Genomic DNA, 22,846 nt, shown 5'->3' with positions numbered 1-22,846 from the left:
TTTATTTTAATTATGGATCATAATACAATGCAATTCCAAATGCACTTTTATTTTAAAAGTAGCCACACAGTGAGAAAAAAGAAAGTGAGAAAAAATAAATCATGTATTGCGGAAAAAGTGATGCATCGATTTAAGATGCATCGCGATGCATCGAGATGCATCGTATAATCGAATCGAATCGAATCGTAGACTTGTATAATCGAATCGTGAGATCAGTGAAGATGTACAGCTCTATAAGAGACCGCCTATAGACATGACATACTGTAGCTTCTCCCCTGAAATCTGGATCTCATCACGGCCATAACATGAGTTTATCAGTCGCTGCTGCTCTGTGAGATTCTGCAGTCATTCTGTTGAGCTCTCAGGTCTCACGTAAGAAGAGAAAGATACACTTTTCTCCCAGTTGTTTTCCATAGCGTCTCTATCATACACGGCTGTTTGTTCCAGCTGCTGTTGCTGAGCTGTGGCTGTGACCACGGCTCTATTTATGATGATGAATTGATCGCAGTGTTGTCGACCTTGAAATTGAAGCTTATCCTACTGTTGCACTCATTTAGAAGTCACTATGGATTAAGAACATCGGCTAAGTGCCTGAAACGTAGTAAATGCTATTTTCACCGTAGCCGTGCTCCCGCTCTCTGAGGAACCATCAACAGGGATACTTGTGTTGAATGGAAACCAGATGGCTGATGGTAGCTGATGCCCCCCCCCCCCCCCTCAATCCACAACCTTGCTCCATATGTTTCTGTGTATTGCTGCTAACTGGAGTTAATGCTTTAAAAAATAAACGCCCCAGGGGGACAACGAGAAAGCATAACGCAAGCTTTTTGCATCCCGCTAAGCTGTATCGCTCAGGTGTGTGTTTGAAAGTTGTGTGCAAAAGTTTGAAGCACTTCAGTACTCATGTAGCTCATGTAACGTGATGACATGCGATGAGGGCCTACATGTATTCTTCTTAATGGCTCATGAGGGTGGCAGAACGGCAAAGAAAAGAAATATTCGCAGCAGGTTCAACCATGTTTTCATTCAACCTTTTCCATGCAAGGACATTCCCGTTAGTGAGCGTCCCAACACTAGAATTTCATTTGGAAAAATAGGGTAAATATACAGTGTCTCAATTAATGGAGATGGGATCAAATATGGGTTCTAATACAGCTAGATTTCTTTTTACATAAAAGCTTTAAATGCCATTCCTGGGTCCAGACCTTTGAATCAGCCCACTCCACCAAGATTCTGGTCTGGCATTGTGACATGAAACAGCGCTTCTCAATTGAAAAATGATCGGTCACTGGGGGGACTAATGATTAGCCAATCAGCACCACGGGCATGACTGACGCCATTGATTGGTTTCTGATTGATTAAGGAAAATCAAATGCCACTCCCCCACATAAATAAGTTACCTTGACTGAGTGCAACACAACAATTCTGTTGTATTGTTGTGTTGCCATTGCACATTACTGCTGTACAACTTGCCCTGACTGCACCTTCTACCAACAAACTGTGCTGTTTTCATGATTCTCTTTTATTTCTATTCTACTGTGTTTTGCACTGTTTGCCTTATTCACATACTTTACACGTATTTACTTGTTGCCTGTTCACTGGTTATATACCTATACTGTACTTGCACTATGTCTTGTAATGGAGCCCCCTAGCATAAGAATGTCACACGTACGTACTTGTACAATAAAGTGACAATAAATATCTTGAACATTGAATCTTGAATCTAGAGTGGAGGCATTGTCAGACTGAAGATGGAAATGAGTACCCATATAGGTCAGTGAGTGTAACGAGGTGACAATTCAGTGATATCAGGGAAATGTTCAGTGTCTGTATACTTAACTACTGTAATGTGAATTCTAATGATATTCACAGCTGATTAACATCATTAGTATGTCAAGGCTTTCTGGCTAGCAGGTCGTCAGCATGGCACACAGATGTGTTTCTTGCCTTAGTCACGCAAGATCTTAAAATGTGAAACACTGCTGTATTTCCCGTCCGCACTGTGTGTTTTTAAGGTTTGTAGATGGGGTAGTTTCTATGTACCGTAAATTCCGCACTATAAGCCGCACCGGAGTATAAGCCGCACCTGCAAAGTTGACTGTTTTTTACATATATAAGCCGCACCGGACTATAAGCCGCGGGTGTTTTAATGGTATTTTTTTTTTTTTTTTTTTTTTTTTTTAATTGTGTTTTAGGCCCCTATCGTTGCATCGGCGCAGTTTCTAGGCCGAGCGGCAGGCGCAGATCAAAGCAGTGGGCGTGGAAAGGCGCACTTGATATCGTCGTGCTGGCGCTAGATGCAGCCCAAAGCATTACAACCACGCCTTTTAGGCGTAAAATTATGCACCGTCATGCTCATTGGATAAGTGCAATAAACGAATCGCACGCTTGCCTTTTTAGCTCCAATTCCAGTGATCCCGCAAAACCAGACGAAAGCCAAACGCTCTGCTCCCCCCCCCCTCCCTTCATCCAGCCTGTCTGTCTGCATTATAGGCTATTATTCCATATTATTATGCTTCTCAAACCAATCTAACTGCAGTTTCAATACTGCAAGCATGTAAATACGCTACACTATAGCAAGATCAAAGTGAAAATAATGTTCTATGCATCAGCTAGAAAAATATAGCCTATTAGATTGGTGAAAGTTTGTCCAGAAAGATATCATTTTCTCTCGCCTGCTGCAGGAAGGATGATGCACATAAATATACCCTACATTATGTCAAGTCATTGCATAAATGTGTTTTTATTGTAAAACTAAATGTGAAATAGGGCCAAGTTATTGGAGGGACATCACAGTATAGCAGATGCCATTAGAAGCGCGTTCCGAAGCGCGTTCCGCTGTTACTTCTCTAAATCACGTTAACTCGACAAGGGGTATATATAGGCCCAGGAGGACATATATGTTTCACTTAGGGTGGTGTTTTAATTTCGATGATTTATTTGGTCCAATATTGAAATGTTCTACAATTGCAGGCTGTGTTACCATTACACATTATTTTAGATCGACCTTTTATATCTATTTCGCCTCATTTGGTTGCTATTTAGTAGCGAAATTTAGTACCCTATTGCATGCTGGGGCATTCACAGGCAGTCAGAGAGAGACAGTCGTATTGTGCCTGTCAGACTGCCTGCAGCCTCAAAGCGGTACGGACGGAGTTGTTTTACCCAGGCTGGAAGCGTTGTCACACAGGCTTGTGACAGTAACTCAACGCGGAAGGATTTATTTCACAATAAACTGGTAAACGCACACCAATGCCTGCTCCTGTCAGTAGGAGAGAGGGAGAGAGTGACACAGAGAAGGGTGACAGAGGAGAGAGGGGACGGACTGGCCCATTGAATAGGCCTGCTTTTAAAAGGCGCAAGGCGCTAAATTAACGGCAGGTCGGAAGATAGGAGTACGCCGGTATTTAGCGCCGACACGCCCACTTTGGCGCATTCAGGGACTCCGCCACGCCCATTCGGCCTAAAGCGCATTTGGCAGCCTAAAGCCTATTGCTATTTTCCCGAAACAGGCGCTAGGCACGTTTTTTTGCGGTTAAGGCCCGTAATAGCGCCGATGGCCTGTGGGAGAATAGGGCCCTTAATGTTTAATTACCATATGTAAGGGTTCATGCACAGAGGGGATTGTCGGGAAAGAGATGGCTGTTTGAGGAAGCTCCCATTTATTAACATTTCAACAAAACAACATAACACAACACCACCTGTGTTGTTTTTTACAGTGCACACAGTGTCCGCGGTGTGGTGAAAAGAGGGCAAGAGAGGAAATTAAAACAGAAGTGGATTTATAGTTAGAAAGAGTGCTAAAAAAGAGAGATTTTTTTTTTTTTTTTTTGGAAAAAATCCATAGATAAGCAAAACCGTTATATAAGCCGCAGGGGCCAAAAAAGGCCAAAAAACGGGGAAAAAGCCGCGGCTTATAGTCCGGAATTTACGGTATTCATTTATCTATCAAATACATCGCACTACTACTTTTTGGTGGCCAAGTTGACGGCTGTGTCAATGGTGCAGCGATAGACAGATGTAAAGAGTAAAGACTAGTTAGACTACCAACAAACGAAGGAACGGGGCGACAGTTGGCTTCACATCTCCAGACTCTCCTCAGTGACTCGTTTCTTGAGCTTTTTTCATTTGGAGTTTCACAGCCTAAAAAAATCCTAAAAAGAGGACTGTGTTTTACAAGTTAGTTTTGAGGAAAACAATACTTATCTGGCACCTAAACAGGCTAAAAACCCAACCATCAAAAAATAAGGCTCAAGATTCAAGACATTATTATGGAGAAATTGGCCCACAGCAACGCACAATATAAAACATATTCGGTTTCAGTACATCGTTTGTCATTTTTATGGAATACTGTAATCTTCGTCTCATAAATCCAGACCTTTCTCCACCCATGGTTTTTAGTGTTGTTCTTTTGTTGCTCTCTCTTAATCTCCCTCCGCGATCCTCTGATCTGCTCGAGCCGAGGGACCGCCGGGGTTGAACTTTTACACTTCATGAATTCTATTCGTTCATTGCAAAAAATACACAACTTGCGTGAGGGCCATCGGGAACTATGTAGGAGAATCTACGCATAAAGTTAAAACATAACATTTCTAAATAAATACAATAACATTTGTCTTCCCCCATCTGTGCCAATCATCGTCTCCTGTGCATATATCATAAAATGCACATGCAGGGCCTACAGATGTAGAAGTTCCACTTTGTATGCCTTTTATGGAGGCATTATGGTTTTGGGAAGGATGATATCACTGATGACATCTTCACTGACATCAGTGATGACATCACATCATTAGGTAATCAGGGTAATCACCTAAGCTCAATCGCACGTAAAACGGCATAGCTGTGGCCGGACACAATTCTGCTCACTCACTCACTCATTCACTCACTCACATGCACACGGACACCTCTCAGTCTGTTCATGAATTGTCACGTATACGCTGCTACAGTATAGATAATTTGTTAAACATCTACAGACAAGTGAAACAGTTGAATTGTGTTGCCGGGTTTTATGATATTACTTTTTTCTTTTCTTTCTCCCATTTTCTCCCCAATTGTACATGGCCAATTCCCCCTGCCGTGCTGGTCGTTGCTCCACCCAGAGTTGTAGACTTGCACATGCTTCCTCCAATACATGTGGCCAGCCGCTTCTTTTCACCTGACAGCAAATAGTTTCACCGGCAGGACGTAGTGCCCGATCAGAGGAGGCACTAGTGCAGCGACCAAGGACTCATACCCCACCGGCTTCCCACCCACAGACACGGCCAATTGTGTCTGTAGTACGTCTGACCAAGCCAGAAGTACCGCTGCCGGGAATTGAACCCGGGTCTCCGCCCCGCGGTGGTGCTTTTACCGCTACACTACCCAGATGCCCCCAATACATTCAGACTTATTATGACATTCAAAGAAGGCATGTCTGCAGCAGCGTACTTACTAATGAAGGATACATGCGGGATAAATACATCAACTTCTACAAAGGCTCCAACAATACAGGCCTCATGCTTGGAGAACCCCCTCCCCATCCCGACCTCCAAATAAATGTAAAACACCCGCTGTCCAAGCTGTTTGACTTGCTGCCATGTCTGCGGCCTGTCATCGTCAATCACCAGCTGTTCCCTGCTGCGCTAGCTGTTAGCTCGCTCCCCTAGTTGCTTGTAAATGTGTTGATAGGCTGCGAGTGGTAATCATGCCTCATTGAGTTCTTTTAACAAACTTACTCAAAAGTCCCATCTCTCTCTTGACAAAGACGAAAACTAGACATTTTCTCTACAATTTTGGTATATTGTAGTTTTGTAAACACAAATACCGTTTCAGCTAGTTATCATTTTGTAAAGCCAAATTTTTATTTTTATTTCAGTTAACAAAAATGTGTTTTTCACGCCTAGTTTTTGTTATTTCATTAGTTTCCATTAACGATATGATAACCTTGATCTGTACTCGTTGACCCTTTTCCTCCTTACGATGGGTTGCTTTTAACGGTGGTTATCTAGCTATTGAAGCTTTTTCTACTGTTACACTCATTGGAGGAAACTCTGGGTAAAGAACATTGGATAAATGCGTTATACATCAATAATGTTATAATATCTCTCTTTAACTCTCTCTCTCTCTCTCTCTCTTTCTCTCTCTCTCTCTCTCTCTCTCTGTACAGCAGTCCCCAGGCAATTCACCATCAGTCCCAGTACCACATCTGCTCCTCATTCAACTGTCTACCACATACCAGATGTTAGCCCGCAACTGTCCAAAATGAACACAGACACTCTGCGAAAGACTTCAAGTGTTAGCTCTTCAAACACAAGAGCCGACACAACAAAGACAATTCCAAGAATCGACCCGGACCGATTGCAAACTAAAGTCGATACCTCGTGGAAGGTTATAGGAATTAGCCCGGACCCATCCCTCACAAAGGCAGAAACTTACAGGAACATCCCGGGAATTACACCAGGCCTATCCCACACTGAGATAGACACATCCAAGAACATACCAGGAATTACACAAGAGCTATCCCATACTAAGATTGATACTTTGAGAAAGACACCAGGAATTAGCCTAAACCCGTCCAGGACTAACATAGACACTTCCAAGAATGTCCCAGGAATTACACCGGATCAGGTCAAGCCTGGTCAGCCCATAACTGAGCCTATTGCCAAAACCTCCATTCTAGCCCAGCCATCAAGACCAGCTGCTGGTAAGGATGTTTCCAACACTCTCTAGCCAAATGTGGAATGCACCTAGAAGTTTAGGAAGAGCACACATTAACACTAACTAATCCAAATTAGAGCTGCAACGATTAATCAGTTAGTTGTCAACTATTATATTAATCACCAAATAAATTATTTTGATAATCGATTAAACGGTTTGAGTAATGTTTTAAGAAAAAAAGTAAAAATTAGCTGATTCCAGCTTCTTAAACGTGAATATTTTCTGTTTTCTTTACTGCTCTATGAGAGTAAACTGAATATCTTTGGGTTGTGGACAAAACAAGACATTTGAGGACATCATCTTGGGCTTATAGGGAAACAATCTTGGGCTTATAGGGAAACTGATCAACATCTCTCACCATTTTCTGACATTTTATAGGTCAGATAAATAACCAATCAATCGAGAAAATAATTGACAGATTAATCGACAATGATATAAAAAACAGCATTAGTTGCAGCCCTACACTCCCAGACAACAAGGCACAATAATGTACACGTACACATGGCACACGTTCTAGCACATTGCCTTGGTCAGCCTTGGTTTCCCTGTCTGGCTGACAGAGATCTGACTCCAGTTTGTGTCTGGCAGGGTCCGGTCCTTCTCCTGTGGCCAACCTGTCGGCTAGCTGTGCCAGCAGACCCTGCTTCCCCGGGGTCCAATGCATCAACCGCAGGCCCCCACACGTCGGCTACGTCTGCGCCCGCTGCCCACCCGGCCTGCATGGCAACGGACGCGTCTGCACCAAGAATGCCAAAGCGGGTACGGATTTTTTTCTTGCCTTCCCCAATCAATATGCAGTTGTGTATGGAAGCCCATTTCCGCCAGTGTGATGGGAAGGGGGGTGGGGGATGAAAATAAATAAATAATAATAAATTAAAATAATGCAAAATAATTAGTTAGTATCTCACAATGATGACTTAGTATCTGAAAATAATTATTTAATATCTCAAAATATTGAGAAGCTTTCTCAAAATGAGTTAGTATCTCAAAGTAATCTCATTATTTTGAGATACTAAGTGAAAATATTGAGAACACCATCAATGATTTTGAGATATTAATTAAGTCATTATTTTCGATATACTAAGCAGGGTTTTCCCTGGCTTTTTGGATGGCTTAGATGCTGTGTCACTGAGATTTTTTTTTGGGGGGGGGGGTTGCTAGGGGAACAAAATGTTCACACAAAAATGCTATTTCATTGTTTTGGACCATTATTATTGCCATATCTGTGTACACACATTTGGAAAAGCCAGAGTGATACTAACTAAACAACACCCAAAAGACAAAACTTGCTAAAGTAGTCCACTTGGGACCAACATTGATTTTACATTAATTTGTTTTAGGTGGCCCAAAATGGCTTGGGGCTGCGCTTAAGCCTTATAATGGTACAGAAAACCCTAATAAGTCATTATTTGGAGAAAGTTTCTCACTATAATGACTTTCATCACACTGGTGGAAATGGGCTTCCATAAATATGTGTTTGGCATAAGCTGCTTGAGTTGCTACATCAACTGATGTTACTGTTTTTATGACCGACGGACTGGAAATTCAACAACTTTGGCTTCTTTGGAAATGTGTTACTTGCCTGTTGATCCTTTGATCAAAGATCTTTTTAATGCTGGCACATACTACTATAATTGGCATTGGATTCAATGTGCCTCGCCAGTGTAGCGGCCTTTGTAAGTGTAATTTAGTCACTTCAAAGTTCTTTTTCATGTGGTGTTCCTGTTGTTCAGCTCATCACAGGATTATTTGGTAGAAACCTTTATACTTTCCTTGATGATTAGTTTTGACAGTTTGACAAAAACAGAAGAAAAAAGTGAGAAAGCTATCTGGAGGAAGCCCTGCTCACGAGAGGATGCATGTGGTCATTTCTGTTTTTTAACAGGTTACTGAGAAATTAACGACAAATAATAATATTCATTATTATTAGGGGTCCAAGCACGAAGTGCGTGGATCCCTATTGTATCTGTTCCGTTTATTATTATTTTTCATATTCTCCGCTAAAACAGTATGCACGGCAAAAACTGTAAGGGCTACAGTAGCCAGACTTTGCACATAGGTTGGAAATGTGCCCCACTACTCAGAGACAAAAAATTAGCCATATTGACCAGATGGTGGCGCTATAACAGACCATTTCACGTATTGGACCATAACTGCTGAACCGTGAGGCGTAGAATCAAAATTCCACATCTGCTGGATTCCCTGGATCAATACGCATCTATCCATATAGACCACGCCCATTTAAGTCTGCTAGATTTTCCGCCATCTTGGACTTTCTCAAAAAAAAAAAAAACGAACTCGTCCTAGGCCATCTGCCCGAATGAGCGCAAACTTTTTGTGTGTCATCTCTGGACTTCCCTGATTAAAAATCGTAGAAAGAATTTGGATACGTGAAACCGTCTTGAAATGATAAATGTTTAAACTTTTGTGTATTTACTTTTGTTCTTTTCCTGCCCTAAAAGTGTGTGGATCTCAGAAACCATACACCCCCCATCACCCAAACTTTCCACACAGGTTCACGACATCACCCACTACTCAGAGTAAAAAAATTACACCAATCCACCAGATGGTGGCGCTATAACAGCCAACCACCACTACTACTGCCGCTGCTGCTACTACTACTACTACTATTCTTAGTACTTCTGCTGCTACTATTGCTACCACTCCCACTACTACCAACACTACTACTACTACTATTACTACTACTGCTACTACTACTACTACTAGTACTGCTTGGAAACCGTCAGGTCACCGGATCTACACACACACACACACACACACACACACACACACACACGCACACGCGCACACACACACACACGCGCACACACACACACACGTACACACACGCACACACATATACACCACACCTGCACCTAATTCTGGACTGATCACCACACACCTGCACTTAAGACGCTAATCAGCCTCTACACTCAGTGTGTGTCCGTTACTGCAGTAGAGGCTGTGTTGGTGTTTCAGTTGGTGTTTATCCTCCCTTCAGATGCATTATTAAGTAAGTTGTAGTTTTGTTAGCCATTGTTGAATTGCCATTCCAAGCCATCCTGATCTTAAAGGTGAATTGCATATGTTTTTCTCTTTAGCCATGGTTAAAATATATTGTTTATTGTTTGTTTGATTGTTATATTGTTTTTTATTGCTAAACATACTACTTCCTATGACTATTTTGTCTGTTTGCACACGCACACGCACACGCGCACACACACACGCACACGCACACGCACACGCACACTAAAATGGCCACCACTGGTGTACTTCATCTCCCAGAGTGCTTCACTCACTCACTTGTGGATTGTGCCATGTGGGTGGGGAGATGGGTGGAGCTATGGCTATAAAAGAAGTGCAAAACTTGCCCCAAACCCCAGTCTGCTGCTACAGAGGTGCTGTGAGCCAGTCCAACTCATGCTGACCTTAAAGGTGAATTGCATATGTTTTTTTCTTTAGCATGGTTAAAATATATTGTTTATTGTTGCTTTAATTGATTGTTACATTGTTTGTTTATTGCTAATTTGATGTCATTTGGATTGCTTGTTAACATTGTGTATTTGGGTAAATAATTCTGTTTGTGTTCTTATCCACAGACAACATGCTGATTGCCTCACTGTCACTTTTGATGTTGGGAAAATAAAATCACCCTGCACCTTGTCCTGCTGTGTGCCTGCCATCTTTCCTTGTGGTTTTATCTGGGTCCAGTGCTGAGGGGTCACATTGCCCTCACCTGTTCATAGGTGTGACACGCATTAACCGCTCATCCTGGCTGATATTTTACCACATGTTGAGCAGAGTTGCTTTAACTTAAGAACACATAATTTGATAATTGTAAACCCAGTTCACCAATGTTTACACTGCAAAATGTATCACCAATGTATTTTACATGAAACAGAAGTTGGCGGGCTTGTAATCCTGCAGTGTGACTGACATCAATCTGAGCCAATCAGAGTTGGGCTGTGGCCAGGCTCTGTACCAGGTGCACTGAATCACTGATGAATGGAGATGGTGCAAGACAGTTGGCAGTATAGAGGGAACGTTTTTTAACATCCAATTCAACTTATCTTTGAAACCTGCTGAATGAAACCTCCAAAAGCCAAATCTGTGAGTTTAAAGGGAGGTTTACACAATCTGAAATATATTTTCAATGTTATGTAAAGGGAGGTATGAAGGTAATTTGAAGTGACGGCAATGTGTTGTGATTTGAAATGTATTCCTATCTTGTGTTTTAATTAAAGCCAACTGAGATGTTAGTTTTGGCCTTAAAGGGACACTCCACCGAAACAATGCTTATTTATTTTGCACATCTCGCACATCCGAAAACAGTTTTGCAGGCATTCATTTAGTTTGACACTTATTGAGTTGATTTGTGAAAGGTATAGTTTGGTTTATTTGAAGTGTGGTACTATGCGGTACTTGTAATGTCTAAACTTTTAATGCCACCTGCTGTGACACCCCCCCCCCCCATTCCCACACACACACACACACGTGTGAGCCACCTAATTGACTCAGGGCTTGGAGACTCGGACTCAAATTCCCATAATCCATCACTCCCTGGGTGGCTATTCACATGCAACCCCCACCATTCTGAATGAAGGACGCCACTTCGAAAAAGTAAGTCTATCTTTTTTTGCACCCTATGCCACAGTAGTGACATTAGATAAAACATACAATATCATGCAAAAACAAAATGCCACCTACTGAACCTTGGCCTTGAATCTTTGAATTTGAATTACATACTCCAGATTTTCTAAAGTCAACCTATATGCAAATAGTGTCATGTCAATGTGAAGTTATGAAAGCTAAACATACTACTTCCTATGACTAATTTGTCTGTTTATGCCATGCTCTTCCACAGATCAACATCACTTGCAAAGTAATCAAACTGGTAAAACCCACAACTGAAGCAACAACCTGAGCCGGCACCACCATGAATACAACAACCTTCCTCCTCATTGACGCAACTGGAACCATTGACCTAGCTGTGTGGGGGTACTGTAAACCTGACATTGACGACTGGTACCACCTGACCAACCTATCCATACATGCATACAAACCAATACATATCTGACAACCACCCCAACCACAACATCAACACCCACCACTGCACTTGAATCATACACAGAACCACCACCACCCACCACTCAAAGCATCTATGGTGAAGTCTCTTCTGCCACCGTCACAAACAAGTACTTCTGTTTTTGGCACCTATCACTACTGTAAACTTTGACTCACTCACATACAAATGTCACAAATGCAATCAACGCCATAAAACAGAAACCGCAAAACACATATCCAATTCTCTGTCCATCAATAACCAGGAAACATCATACACCATCCCACTTGCACTTATCACACCACTGCTTACAAAATCACCAACTCAAATGACTACAGACGAAATGGAAGAAGCTATCCTCATGCTCAATCACATCTGAGTTGACATAATAGACAAATCATAGCCCTGACTCAGACTTGACTCCAAGACTCGACAGTCCCTCCACACAGTCCAGAAACCCCGACTCAGCCCCACACAAGGACAAATGGATTGATATATTTATTTTTACTTTAAGTTTTTCATTTCATAAAAACTATTTGCAATAAAAACTTATTGTTTGAATCATATATCTGCCTCCTTTGCTGTCTTTTGTCCCAGTTTTTTATGCATTATATCCTAACTCCTTTAGTCAACCTTGAGCTTACACTTTTATTGCCAACTTGTAGATGTCCACTGTGCCCAAGCTTACCCTTTTAAAACATCTGAATAACAGACAAGTAACTTGTTAACTGATAACCTATTAAGCCACTAACAGTTTGACTTAAAGGGTGATTTACACAACCTGAATATTAATCTTGTTATACTGTACCTATACAGAGACACTATGAATGTACCATGTGGAGTATCTAGTAATAGTTAGGATTTTACATTAATTTCAAGACAAATGGTTCAAATTCTGGCCTTGTGCTTATGCAGACCAGATTTATGACTACCACCACTACTACAAAAGCATTGGCTTTTCATTGTGACAACCAATTACTTAGATCACCATTCAGGAACAGTTTGTTTAATCCTTTCCTCACTGAGCACATCTATAACCATGATCAGAAGTGTACAGTAGAAGCAGCACACTATCTTCATCCAATGGACTCGGAACACCACAAAAGCAACACCTCAGTAAGCTGTCCACTCATGGCTAACACATCTAAGCTTATCAGGAAGCTAGGATTTGAAATTATGACAGTTTGCCTAGAAAAAGTCCATTGCTTAATAAGCCTCTTTGACAGCCACCATTTGGCTTACCACCACCACTGCTACTTACTACATATTACTTGCAAACTTGGTACACTTGTGCACATATCAACTCTGACTAAATGTGCAATGCAGTGTCTATATTATCTGACATATAACCCCCAAGTCACCAGAAGCTTGGACCCCGCATCGCCGCTTGCGGCTATATTTATTATTATTATTATTATTATTATTATCCTAAAGTGTTATGTTGTCCTCCTTCAGAATAAAATTTACTAGAAGTTGATAAAATCATAATTAAATCATATAAAAATCTCACATCTCTCTCAATGAACACATTGTGGGTTGTATTAGGACAGTCTGATTCCGTTTTATGTGTATTTCCTTGTTTGTTGGAATTTCATTTATTGCGCTGGGTAAATCACTTTGTGGGTGTCTGCTAGCATTTCCAAGTCATATCAAGTGGTGTAGGACCGCCTGGAGTCTTCACCACAAATGTATTCCAGTTTGAATCCATTTTCTGTGGATCGTGTTCATCTGTAATGTGGAGAGACGAAACCAAGTCTGCGTCATATACAAGATGAATCACCAAATTACTGTGTGTAATAGACTTTGCTGATGTGAACAGTACAAATACAAATTATTACAAGCAAATAATAGTAAACATGTAGGCCCCTATCTTTGCATCGGCGTAGTTTCTAGGCCGAGCGCCTGGCGCAGTGGGCGTGGACCAGCGCACTTGATATCTTGGTGTTGGCGCTACACGCAGCCTAAAGCATTACAACCACGCCTTTTAAGCGTAAAATTATGCACCGTCATGCTCATTGGATAAGTGCAATAAACGAATCGCACGCTTGCCTTTTAAGCTCCAATTCCAGTGGTCCAGCAAAACCAGACAAAAGCCAAGCGCTCTGCCCCCCCCCCCCTCCCTTCATCCAGTCTGTCTGTCTCCATATATAGGCTATTATTTCATATTATTATGCTTCTCAAACCAATCTAACTGCAGTTTAAATACTGCAAGCATGTAAATACGCTACACTATAGAAAGATCAAAGTGAAAAGAATGTTCTAAAGGCATCAGCTAGACAAATATAGTCTATCCCTATATGATGAGATTAATAGATTGGTGAAAGTTTGTCCAGAAAGATATCGTTTTCTCTCCCCTGCTAGGATGGTAGGATATGCACATAAATATAGCCTACATTATGTAAAGTCATTGCATAAATGTGTTTTTATTGTAAAACTAAAATGTGAAGTAGAGCCAATTTATTGGAGCGGACATCACAGTAGGACATGACAGAAGCGCATTGCGCTGTCACTTATCTAAATCACGTTAAATCGACAAGGGACATATATAGGCCCAGGATGACATATAGGTTTCACATAGGGTGGTGTTTTCATTTCGATGTTTTATTTGGTCCAATATTGAAATGTTCTACAATTGCAGGTTGTGTTACCATTAAACATTATTTAAATCGACCTTTATATCTATTTCGGCTCATTTGGTTGCTATTTAGTAGCGAAATGGAGAAGCCCATTGCATGCTGGGACATTCACAGGCAGTGAACTTACAACTGCTTTTTCCTATGGGACGTGTGTTGTGTCTGTCTGAGCAAGGGAGTCAGAGAGAGACAGTCGTATTGTGCCTGTCAGACTGAGGAGAGAGGGAGAGAGTGACACAGAGAAGGGTGCCAGAGGGGAGCGCTCCGCGCAACTGGCGCACTGAATAGGCCTGGTTTTCAAAAGCGCTAAGCGCTATATTTACGCCAGGTGGGAAGATATCATTAGGCCGATATTTAAGGCCGACACGCCCATTCTCGCCCATTCTGGCACTGCGCCACGCCCATTCGGCCTAAAGCGCATTTGGCAGCGTAAAGCCATATTGATATCTTCCCGAGGCAGGCGCAAGGCAGGCGCAAGGCACTTTTTTTTGCGTTTAAGGCCCGTTTTAGCGCCGAAGGCCTGTGGGAGAATAGGGCCCGTTGTCCCCCACCAATGATGTCATTCCACCCTTGAGTCAGTCAGTGATTGATGATTGAGTGTACTTGAAATATGAGTGATCCCCCCCCCCCACACACACACACACACACACACTTATGGGACAATGAAAAGACAGATTGGCCATAATACAGTATTTCGGTTGCCTAGGTTGACAAGTTATGTCTTGTCAAAATGTAGTAACCTTTGTTGTGTTTTTACTCAATACACTTCCAAATAAGAACTACAATATGTAATAAATACAATCCCTACATTACACAATGTACACTACAATACAATTTATAATGTAGCAATATACAATATAACATTCAACACCAGGAGCATGAGTGCTATGAATAATATAAATACTAAATGATAAGTGATATATGGTATCACACAGTAGGTAAGTGATAATATGATATAAGTAGTCAACACTGGTAGTGCAGTAATGAGTGCAATAACAGTCCAACAAGTGTGAATCCACATGTGGGTGGAACACACGTGCCAACCAAAAACATAATAAATTTGAAGTCGATCGGACGAACGGTTGTTGAGATAAGTTGTTAAAATAAACATTTTTGTTTTTGCCAGTAGGTGGCGCTCATAGACGGTGGTGCTATGCCGAATTGCACGAACACAGGTCACTGCACTCCGTCACGGACTCCTTAGCACACTCCCAAAGTTTGAAGTCGATCCGACCAACGGTTCTCGAGATACGCGAAGGCCAAGCTAGAGGAGAGGAGGAACACACAGACAGACGCACAGACAGATGCACAGACAGACGCACAGACAGACGCAGCCGAAAACATGATCCCCTGGCGGAGATAATAATAAAAAACAGTCTTTATCAATTAACAGGGCTAGTGCTCATCTCCAACTTCCAAGTCCGAATGCATGAATGTTCCAGTCCAAATCCCAGTCATCCCTGCCCAAGTCCAAGTTGAGTCACGAGTCCTGAATATGTGCCGACTCGACTTGAATACAACACTGCCAACATCTGTACAGTAACTACAATGACAAAGTTATTATTCATAATAATACTAAGTAGTAGTTATTGTAGCTGTCATGGTAATATTGTGTCAGCAGGAATGATCATGAGTATTATTTATGTCATGATTACTATCAGTGCGATGAATGTAAATCATTAAAGTGTGTGACGCTGGTCCTTGACATAAACCTCATGTGTGGAAATGAGGTCAGGCTTTGGAGCAGCTGAGGCGACGCCCATCAGCTCCGTTTCATTCCAGCAGTGTGCGGTCACCCGTGTTACACTGCGGCTCAGCTGTGCTTGGGCTGATGTCAACATGCCTGTTTTCCTCTGTTTATTATCATGTGCTGCGTGTAAGTAGAGAACAAATCTATGGGTGACACTGCTAATTGATTTATTTGTCAGCAATTTCTCAATCCCCCCCCCCCCCCCCCCATTACAATTTTGTAATGGCGTGCCTATTGTTACACAGAAACATCTGGGAACTCATCCTTGGAAACTGTTTGGAAAAGGGCAGGCATGTTTCAAAAATACCTGGCAGGTGGGCGTCCGGTTAGTGCAGTGGTAGATTCCCTGCCTACCAACACAAGGGTCATCAAAATAAATAAATAAACAAATTCCCACTAGAGGGTTGAATATGGCTACTTAACTTCTGTGATGAAAAATGGCAGTTGTAAAAGTCTGTTACCTCTCTCTCTTCCTCTATTCCATCAGCGTCCAATCACCTTCCTCAGCAGCAGACGCTAGGCAAGACCAGCCGATCACCACATGGCAGCAACAACAAAGTCTCCCAGCTCCACCTGCCCGTGCTGCCCGCCAGGCACAGCATCAGACACCTGTCATCGTCCGTCACCAGAGGGAGCCGAGGAGACGCCCCGCGCCAGGCGCTCCCTCCCGGTCGGGGAGGGGGCACGGGGAGGAGAGAGGCGGTCACAACCGCTTTGAGAAATGTCCCCAGGTCATCGGTCAGCGGCCTCCATCTCACCACCAACAGCCACGTCACCTGGCAAAGTGCCAAGACGCACACCAGAACAAGCATCACTACCTCCAGGCAGCTTGTGCTTCCCCAGGCAACTGTCTCCAAGGTGAGTAGGCTACTATGCATCCTGGGCTGCTAGAGCTGGGCGACAAAATCAAATATCACGATATTTTTGACCAAATACCTCGAGATTGCGACAGTATTGTAGGGAGGACTATTGGTGCTTTCACGCTTCACTTTGACTAAGTGGGTGAAGGCAAATAATAGAACAGTCTGTTAAGTTCAGAAAATTACATAACTTTACTGTAATGCAGCCTTTAAAACCAGGAAAACAACACTTATACGATATTACGATATCTAACACCTAAGACGTTATCTATTCTCATATCTCAATATCGATATAGGAAAGCACTAGCAAAATCGGACAAGTTGCTGGAAAAACAGCTTCCCTTCATTGTATATGGGTCATATCCTATACGTATGTTTTGCAGTCTTCTGGCGATACCTGTAGCGTGGAGCGCCATCCAACCTCTTGCATACTCCCTTTCCTCCATTCTCCATTATGCTCTGGGAGAGCTGCCCCCCAGTGACGACGACGACGACGTCATTGGCGCCACTGGAATCATGTGTTTGCAATTACATTTTGGAACCAGATTATTCTCCCCACCCCTTTCCTCATTACACATTACTTTGTTTCAAAAAGTGCCTTACAAATAAATTGTTATTGTCATGATGACAATAACAATTTATGTGTTATTGTCATCGTGACAAATTAATAGAATTGTCATCATGACTGTAAAAGGTCTTCAGGAGTCTGTTACGAATTATTATGAGGAGTAAAGGAAAAGGAAAAAAAAAAATTCGGTGCCATTTGTCTGTCTGTCTGTCTGTCTCTCTGTCTGTCTGTCTGTCTGTCTGTTTGTTTGTCTCTCTGTTTGTTTGTCTGTCTGCCTGTCTGTCTGTCTGTCTGCCTGTCTGTCTGTCTGTCTGTCTGTCTGTCTGTCTGTCTGTCTGTCTGTTTGTTTGTCTCTCTGTTTGTTTGTTTGTCTCTCTATGAGCATCCAATTACTGGTACCTCAATGTGAACCAGGGCTGGTATTGTTTCAAACATTTCGATACCAGTACCGATACCAGCCGTGATACCGATACTTCATTAGATGTTATACACCACACTGGACTTCAGCACCACAGACTGTAGCTGCTGCGCTAGTGGGCCAATCATGTCGCATTATAAGTTGGGCATTCATAATGCTTTATACTCCATGCCAAAGTGACAACAGTGTTTGAAAGAATAATCTATAATAATAATACTGCTCATAATCACTGTGTTATAGTATCATACAATTGCTAACAAAGCCAGGCGTGTTATAGTGTATTATTGATGTTTATCATAATACATTACAGGTATGTCCACCACTTATAATGCTTTATAAACTTTGTTATACGTTTCCATCATTGGTTTCCATGCATGATTATAAACATTTGTATGGTTTTATGAAGCCTTATAAATGCATTAAAATGTCTTATGGATGGGCTCATAATGCATTATAGACATGACCTTCATAGAAAGTGTTACCAAGGTATCAGTGAGTGTACCGACACCCAGCCCTAATAATCATTCTTATTTTTTCGGTGCCGTCTCTCTGTTTGTTTGTTTGTTTGTCTGCCTGCCTGTCTGTCTGTCTGTTTGTTTGTTTGTCTGTTTGTTTGCCTGTCTGTTTGTTTGTTTGTTTGCCTGTCTGTTTGTTTGTTTGTTTGTCTGTTTGTTTGTTTGTTTGTCTGTTTGTTTGTTTGTTTGTCTGTCTGTTTGTTTGTTTGTTTGTCTGTTTGTTTGTTTGTTTGTCTGTTTGTTTGTTTGTTTGTCTGTTTGTTTGTTTGTTTGTCTGTCTGTTTGTTTGTTTGTCTGTTTGTTTGTTTGTCTGTCTGTTTGTTTGTTTGTTTGTCTGTCTGTTTGTTTGTTTGTCTGTTTGTTTGTTTGTTTGTCTGTCTGTTTGTTTGTTTGTTTGTCTGTTTGTTTGTTTGTTTGTCTGTCTGTTTGTTTGTTTGTTTGTTTGTCTGTTTGTTTGCCTGTCTGTCTGTTTGTTTGTTTGTTAGCAGGATTATGGAAACTTGGTGGGAGGGTGTAGCAGGGGCCAAGGAACAACCCATTAAATTTAGGCATGATCCAATAGACCATTTTCACAGTGTCGAAAAGGCACGGTAAAGCTGCAAGCAAAACAGTAATGTTTCCAACTTCCATTGGATTGGAAGTTCCCCCTCATTACTGGGTTAGGGTTCTGATCAACTCACAACATTTGCAGACTGGAGTATTGCCCTTTGGAGGAGGTCTGCGCTCTCTAAGTGCACTGCTATTTATTTATTTATTTATTTATTTATTTATTTATTTATTTATTTATTTATTTATTTATTTATTTATTTATTTATTTATTTATTTTTCTTTCTTTCTTTCTTTCTTTCTTTCTTTCTTTCTTTCTTTCTTTCTTTCTTTCTTTCTTTCTTTCTTTCCCAGCAGTCTGACGGAGCAGTGCTGGGCTTCACCCCTTCCAAGATAACTCCCCCAGCTCCAGAGCTTTCCCCCGGGCCCAAACTGGCAACCCGAGCCCAGCTGACCACCCAGGCCAAACCCTGGACCCCTCCCAAACCTGCCCTCCCTCTGACGGCGGCCCTCACCGCTCTGTCCTACTCGCTGTCTGAGTCGGAGTTCTCCGCGGACGGAGGTGTGGCGGAGCCCGGGTCTGAGGGCCTGGAGCCGCCGCCACGGATCCAGCCCGCTTTGACCCTCACCACGCTGGGCAGGAGGGTCTACAGCTCCCCCCTCCTCCAGGCCACCTCCGTCCAGCCGGGGACGAGGCCTGCGACATCCTGCGCAGAGCGGCCGTGTTTCCTCGGGGTCCAGTGTGAACCGGCCCGGGACGGAGGCTTCCGCTGTGGGAGGTGTCCCATAGGATACACCGGGGATGGACGGGCCTGCAGAGGTACAGCTCCACCTCCTCCAAACCAGTTTAAACCTGTTTAAAGGGACAGTTCACCCAAAAATCAAAAATACATATTTTTCCTCTTATCTATCTATCTAGAATCATTTTGGTGTCAGTTGCCGAGTTTGGGAGATATCGGCCGTAGAGATTTCTGCCTTCTCTCGAATACAATGGAACTGGATGGCACTCGGCTTGTGGTGCTCAAAGTGCCAAAAGAATACATTTGAAAAACTCAACAGCAATAGAGCACCACAGGAATGAGTCCGGAAGTATACTTCAGGGTTTGTAAGAGGAAAAGTGAATGTTGTTTAGAATGGGGATTTCACTTAAATGCATAAAATAAGGTCTGTGGTTAGCAAAGGTTTATGGGAACGTGAATTTGGGTTCAGCATGATAATCTTCACAAACGTGAATAACTTTCATGAATTTTGGAATGTAAATGCGTTTATTTTTTATTTTTAGAAAATGCTTCAAAAGGCATAAAAGTGATTACCGTAAATTTCGGACTATAAGCCGCGGCTTTTTCCCCGTTTTTTGGCCCTGCGGCTTATATAACGGTGCGGCTTATCTATGGATTTTTTCAAAAAAAAAAAAAAAAAAAAAAAAAATCTCTTTTTTAGCACTCTTTCTAACTATAAATCCACTTCTGTTTTAATTTCCTCTCTTGCCCTCTTTTCACCACACCACGGACACTGTGTGCACTGTAAAAAAAAACACAGGTGGTGTTGTGTTATGTTGTTTTGTTGAAATGTTAATAAATGGGAGCTTCCTCAAACAGCCATCTCTTTCCCGACAATCCCCTCTGTGCATGAACCCTTACATATGGTAATTAAACATTAAAACACAATTAAAAAAAATTAAAAAATAAAATAAAAAAATATTAAAACACCTGCGGCTTATAGTCCGGTGCGGCTTATATATGTAACAAACAGCCAATTTTGCTGCTGCGGCTTATACTCCGGTGCGGCTTATAGTGCGGAATTTACGGTAATGCTCGTGATCTGCTGAACCCAAATTCACATTCCCATAAACTTTTGTTAACCACAGACCTTTAAGTGAAATCCCCATTCTAAAACCCCATAGACTTTTTTCCTGACGAACCAAAATGGCGGCGATTTCTGGTTAAGCCTACAAAAATACATCATCCCTGTGGTACTCTATGTCTCTTTCCAGAAATCATGACCCGTAATCCCGATAATCCACACAGACCTTGTTGTGAGCAGTTTCATGTAGGAACTATTTTCTTTTGACCTAACTAGCTTGAAGTTTGTCAAACCTCCTTTACTTTGAAACAGCAGTCTGGCTGCATGAGTGTAGATGGCTGTCAGCAGGTTTAACAGCCGCACGGCGCCCCCTGTCTGTGTTCTCAGCTGTTTGCAGGCGTCCGTGCGGTAGGAATATGGAATGCGCGGTGCCCAATACCTGCCGCTGCAAACCAGGCTACACCGGACTCGACTGTCACTCAGGTAAACAGACAGATGGCTAATTTACATGTGATAAAACGGTCTGTCTTTGCCTCTCTGTATCCCAACGTCTCTCTGTGTCTTTTCCACTCAGCCATCTGCCAGCCGGGGTGTATGAACGGAGGTCTCTGCATCGCTCCGGGTGTGTGTCAGTGTCTCACAGGTTTCCATGGAGAAACTTGTCAGGAAGGTAAATTGATAATGTATCATCCCCAAAACACTACATATAGATTTTGGGAAAAAATTTTTTTGATTCGATCCCTAAGAAATACAGTAAATCACTATTTCATGAAAATATAGCTAATAAGTTCAGTTCCACAATGGGCTTTTTAGTCATATATCACTCTTCATATTAATCCTTAAGTTTGTCATTCAGTATCTCCAAAATATAAAGAATCCAGGAAGTGTAATTTTGTCCAACCAAAAATGTAAAGTGACACTGAAATTAAAGTTGTCTTTTTCATACTTTTCAACTCATTGTCCCATACCATAAAATATATAATTTTATATGTATATTGATGTCGTTAAAATATTTGCAAAAGTATTTTGGAACCTCGCCAACGGTGATCTTATAAACAAAGGTCAGTTTCAACAAAGAAACTATTTTTTCGACTGTGAGCCAACCAAGACTATTGAAATGAGATGGCTCCAAATGAGTATAAGCAGGACGTTTTAAAATTAGCCTAACTTGTAGCCTATTCTTAATGCTCTTGGGGGCACTGTCAAACCAAGAAGTGCAAGCATAATCAAAATACATGTAGCTTTGAACCAAGGCACCTGCCAATGCTTGCAAAGCCTGGTGTCCAGGAATCTAGAATTTCTGGCTAGAAATTTGATTAGTTGGTTCACCTTGGTTACAACATTTTGGGACATGCTCTCCCAGGAAAGAGACTTATCTATTTCACAACCTAAATATTTGACGGTCTCCTTGTTGGAGACAATGGAGCTGCCCACCTCCACCTTGAAACCGGGATATTTTTTTAATTTGTAAGACGACGCAAACAGAATTGATTCAATTTTACCGAGGTCGATGGACAAACAGTTATCGGAGAGCCAGTGACTGACTTTTAGTAACTCTGTGCTTAGACTCCTTTCTATCACTGATTTGTCTCATCATCATCAGTTACATCGTCTAACAGTCGTCATCATTGGTGACATCATATAACAGGTGTCTTCTTCTCCAACCAATCACAGATATTTGGACAGTCCCACTCCCCCATCCAATAAAACTGCCTGTTTCTTCCTAACTAATGTCCGATTGGTTTAAACTTTTGAATGCTCCGTCCATGCATCAAGCCCCACCTGAACATACTGTTCAAACAGGAAATACTTCACATTAAGGAAGCTGTGTTCTCAAGATGCAGTTTCATTATGACTTTAAGTTCCCTAGTGTCCTTTAAAATGTACCGTGGTTTATTTGTCATTTTATAGACCCTTTACAGTACAGTGCACTACAGTACAGTACAGAGACATACAAGACATAAGATGACAAAGTTAGAAGTGACTGATACTAAA

The 22,846-nt window shown here is 41.9% G+C and overlaps 1 protein-coding gene across 1 annotated transcript in view; it reads left to right on the top strand.

The window, feature by feature from the left end:
• LOC310773278 (von Willebrand factor D and EGF domain-containing protein) overlaps nt 1-22,846 on the top strand; it is a gene marked incomplete at its 5' end in the record, with an annotated part of 66,994 nt that overhangs the window by 34,132 nt on the left and 10,016 nt on the right. The window contains 5 exons of the mRNA XM_083633156.1: nt 7,285-7,455; nt 16,629-16,999; nt 19,403-19,868; nt 21,239-21,334; nt 21,426-21,521. Coding sequence (XP_083489282.1) covers nt 7,285-7,455; nt 16,629-16,999; nt 19,403-19,868; nt 21,239-21,334; nt 21,426-21,521 — 1,200 coding nt within the window. The remainder of the gene's footprint in view (nt 1-7,284; nt 7,456-16,628; nt 17,000-19,402; nt 19,869-21,238; nt 21,335-21,425; nt 21,522-22,846) is intronic.

This window comes from Poromitra crassiceps, assembly GCF_964638095.1.
Source record: "Poromitra crassiceps genome assembly, chromosome: 3".
NCBI lineage: Eukaryota > Metazoa > Chordata > Actinopteri > Beryciformes > Melamphaidae > Poromitra > Poromitra crassiceps.
The sequence above is the reverse complement of the archived record's forward strand: the minus strand, read 5'-3'. Positions and strand labels throughout refer to the sequence as shown.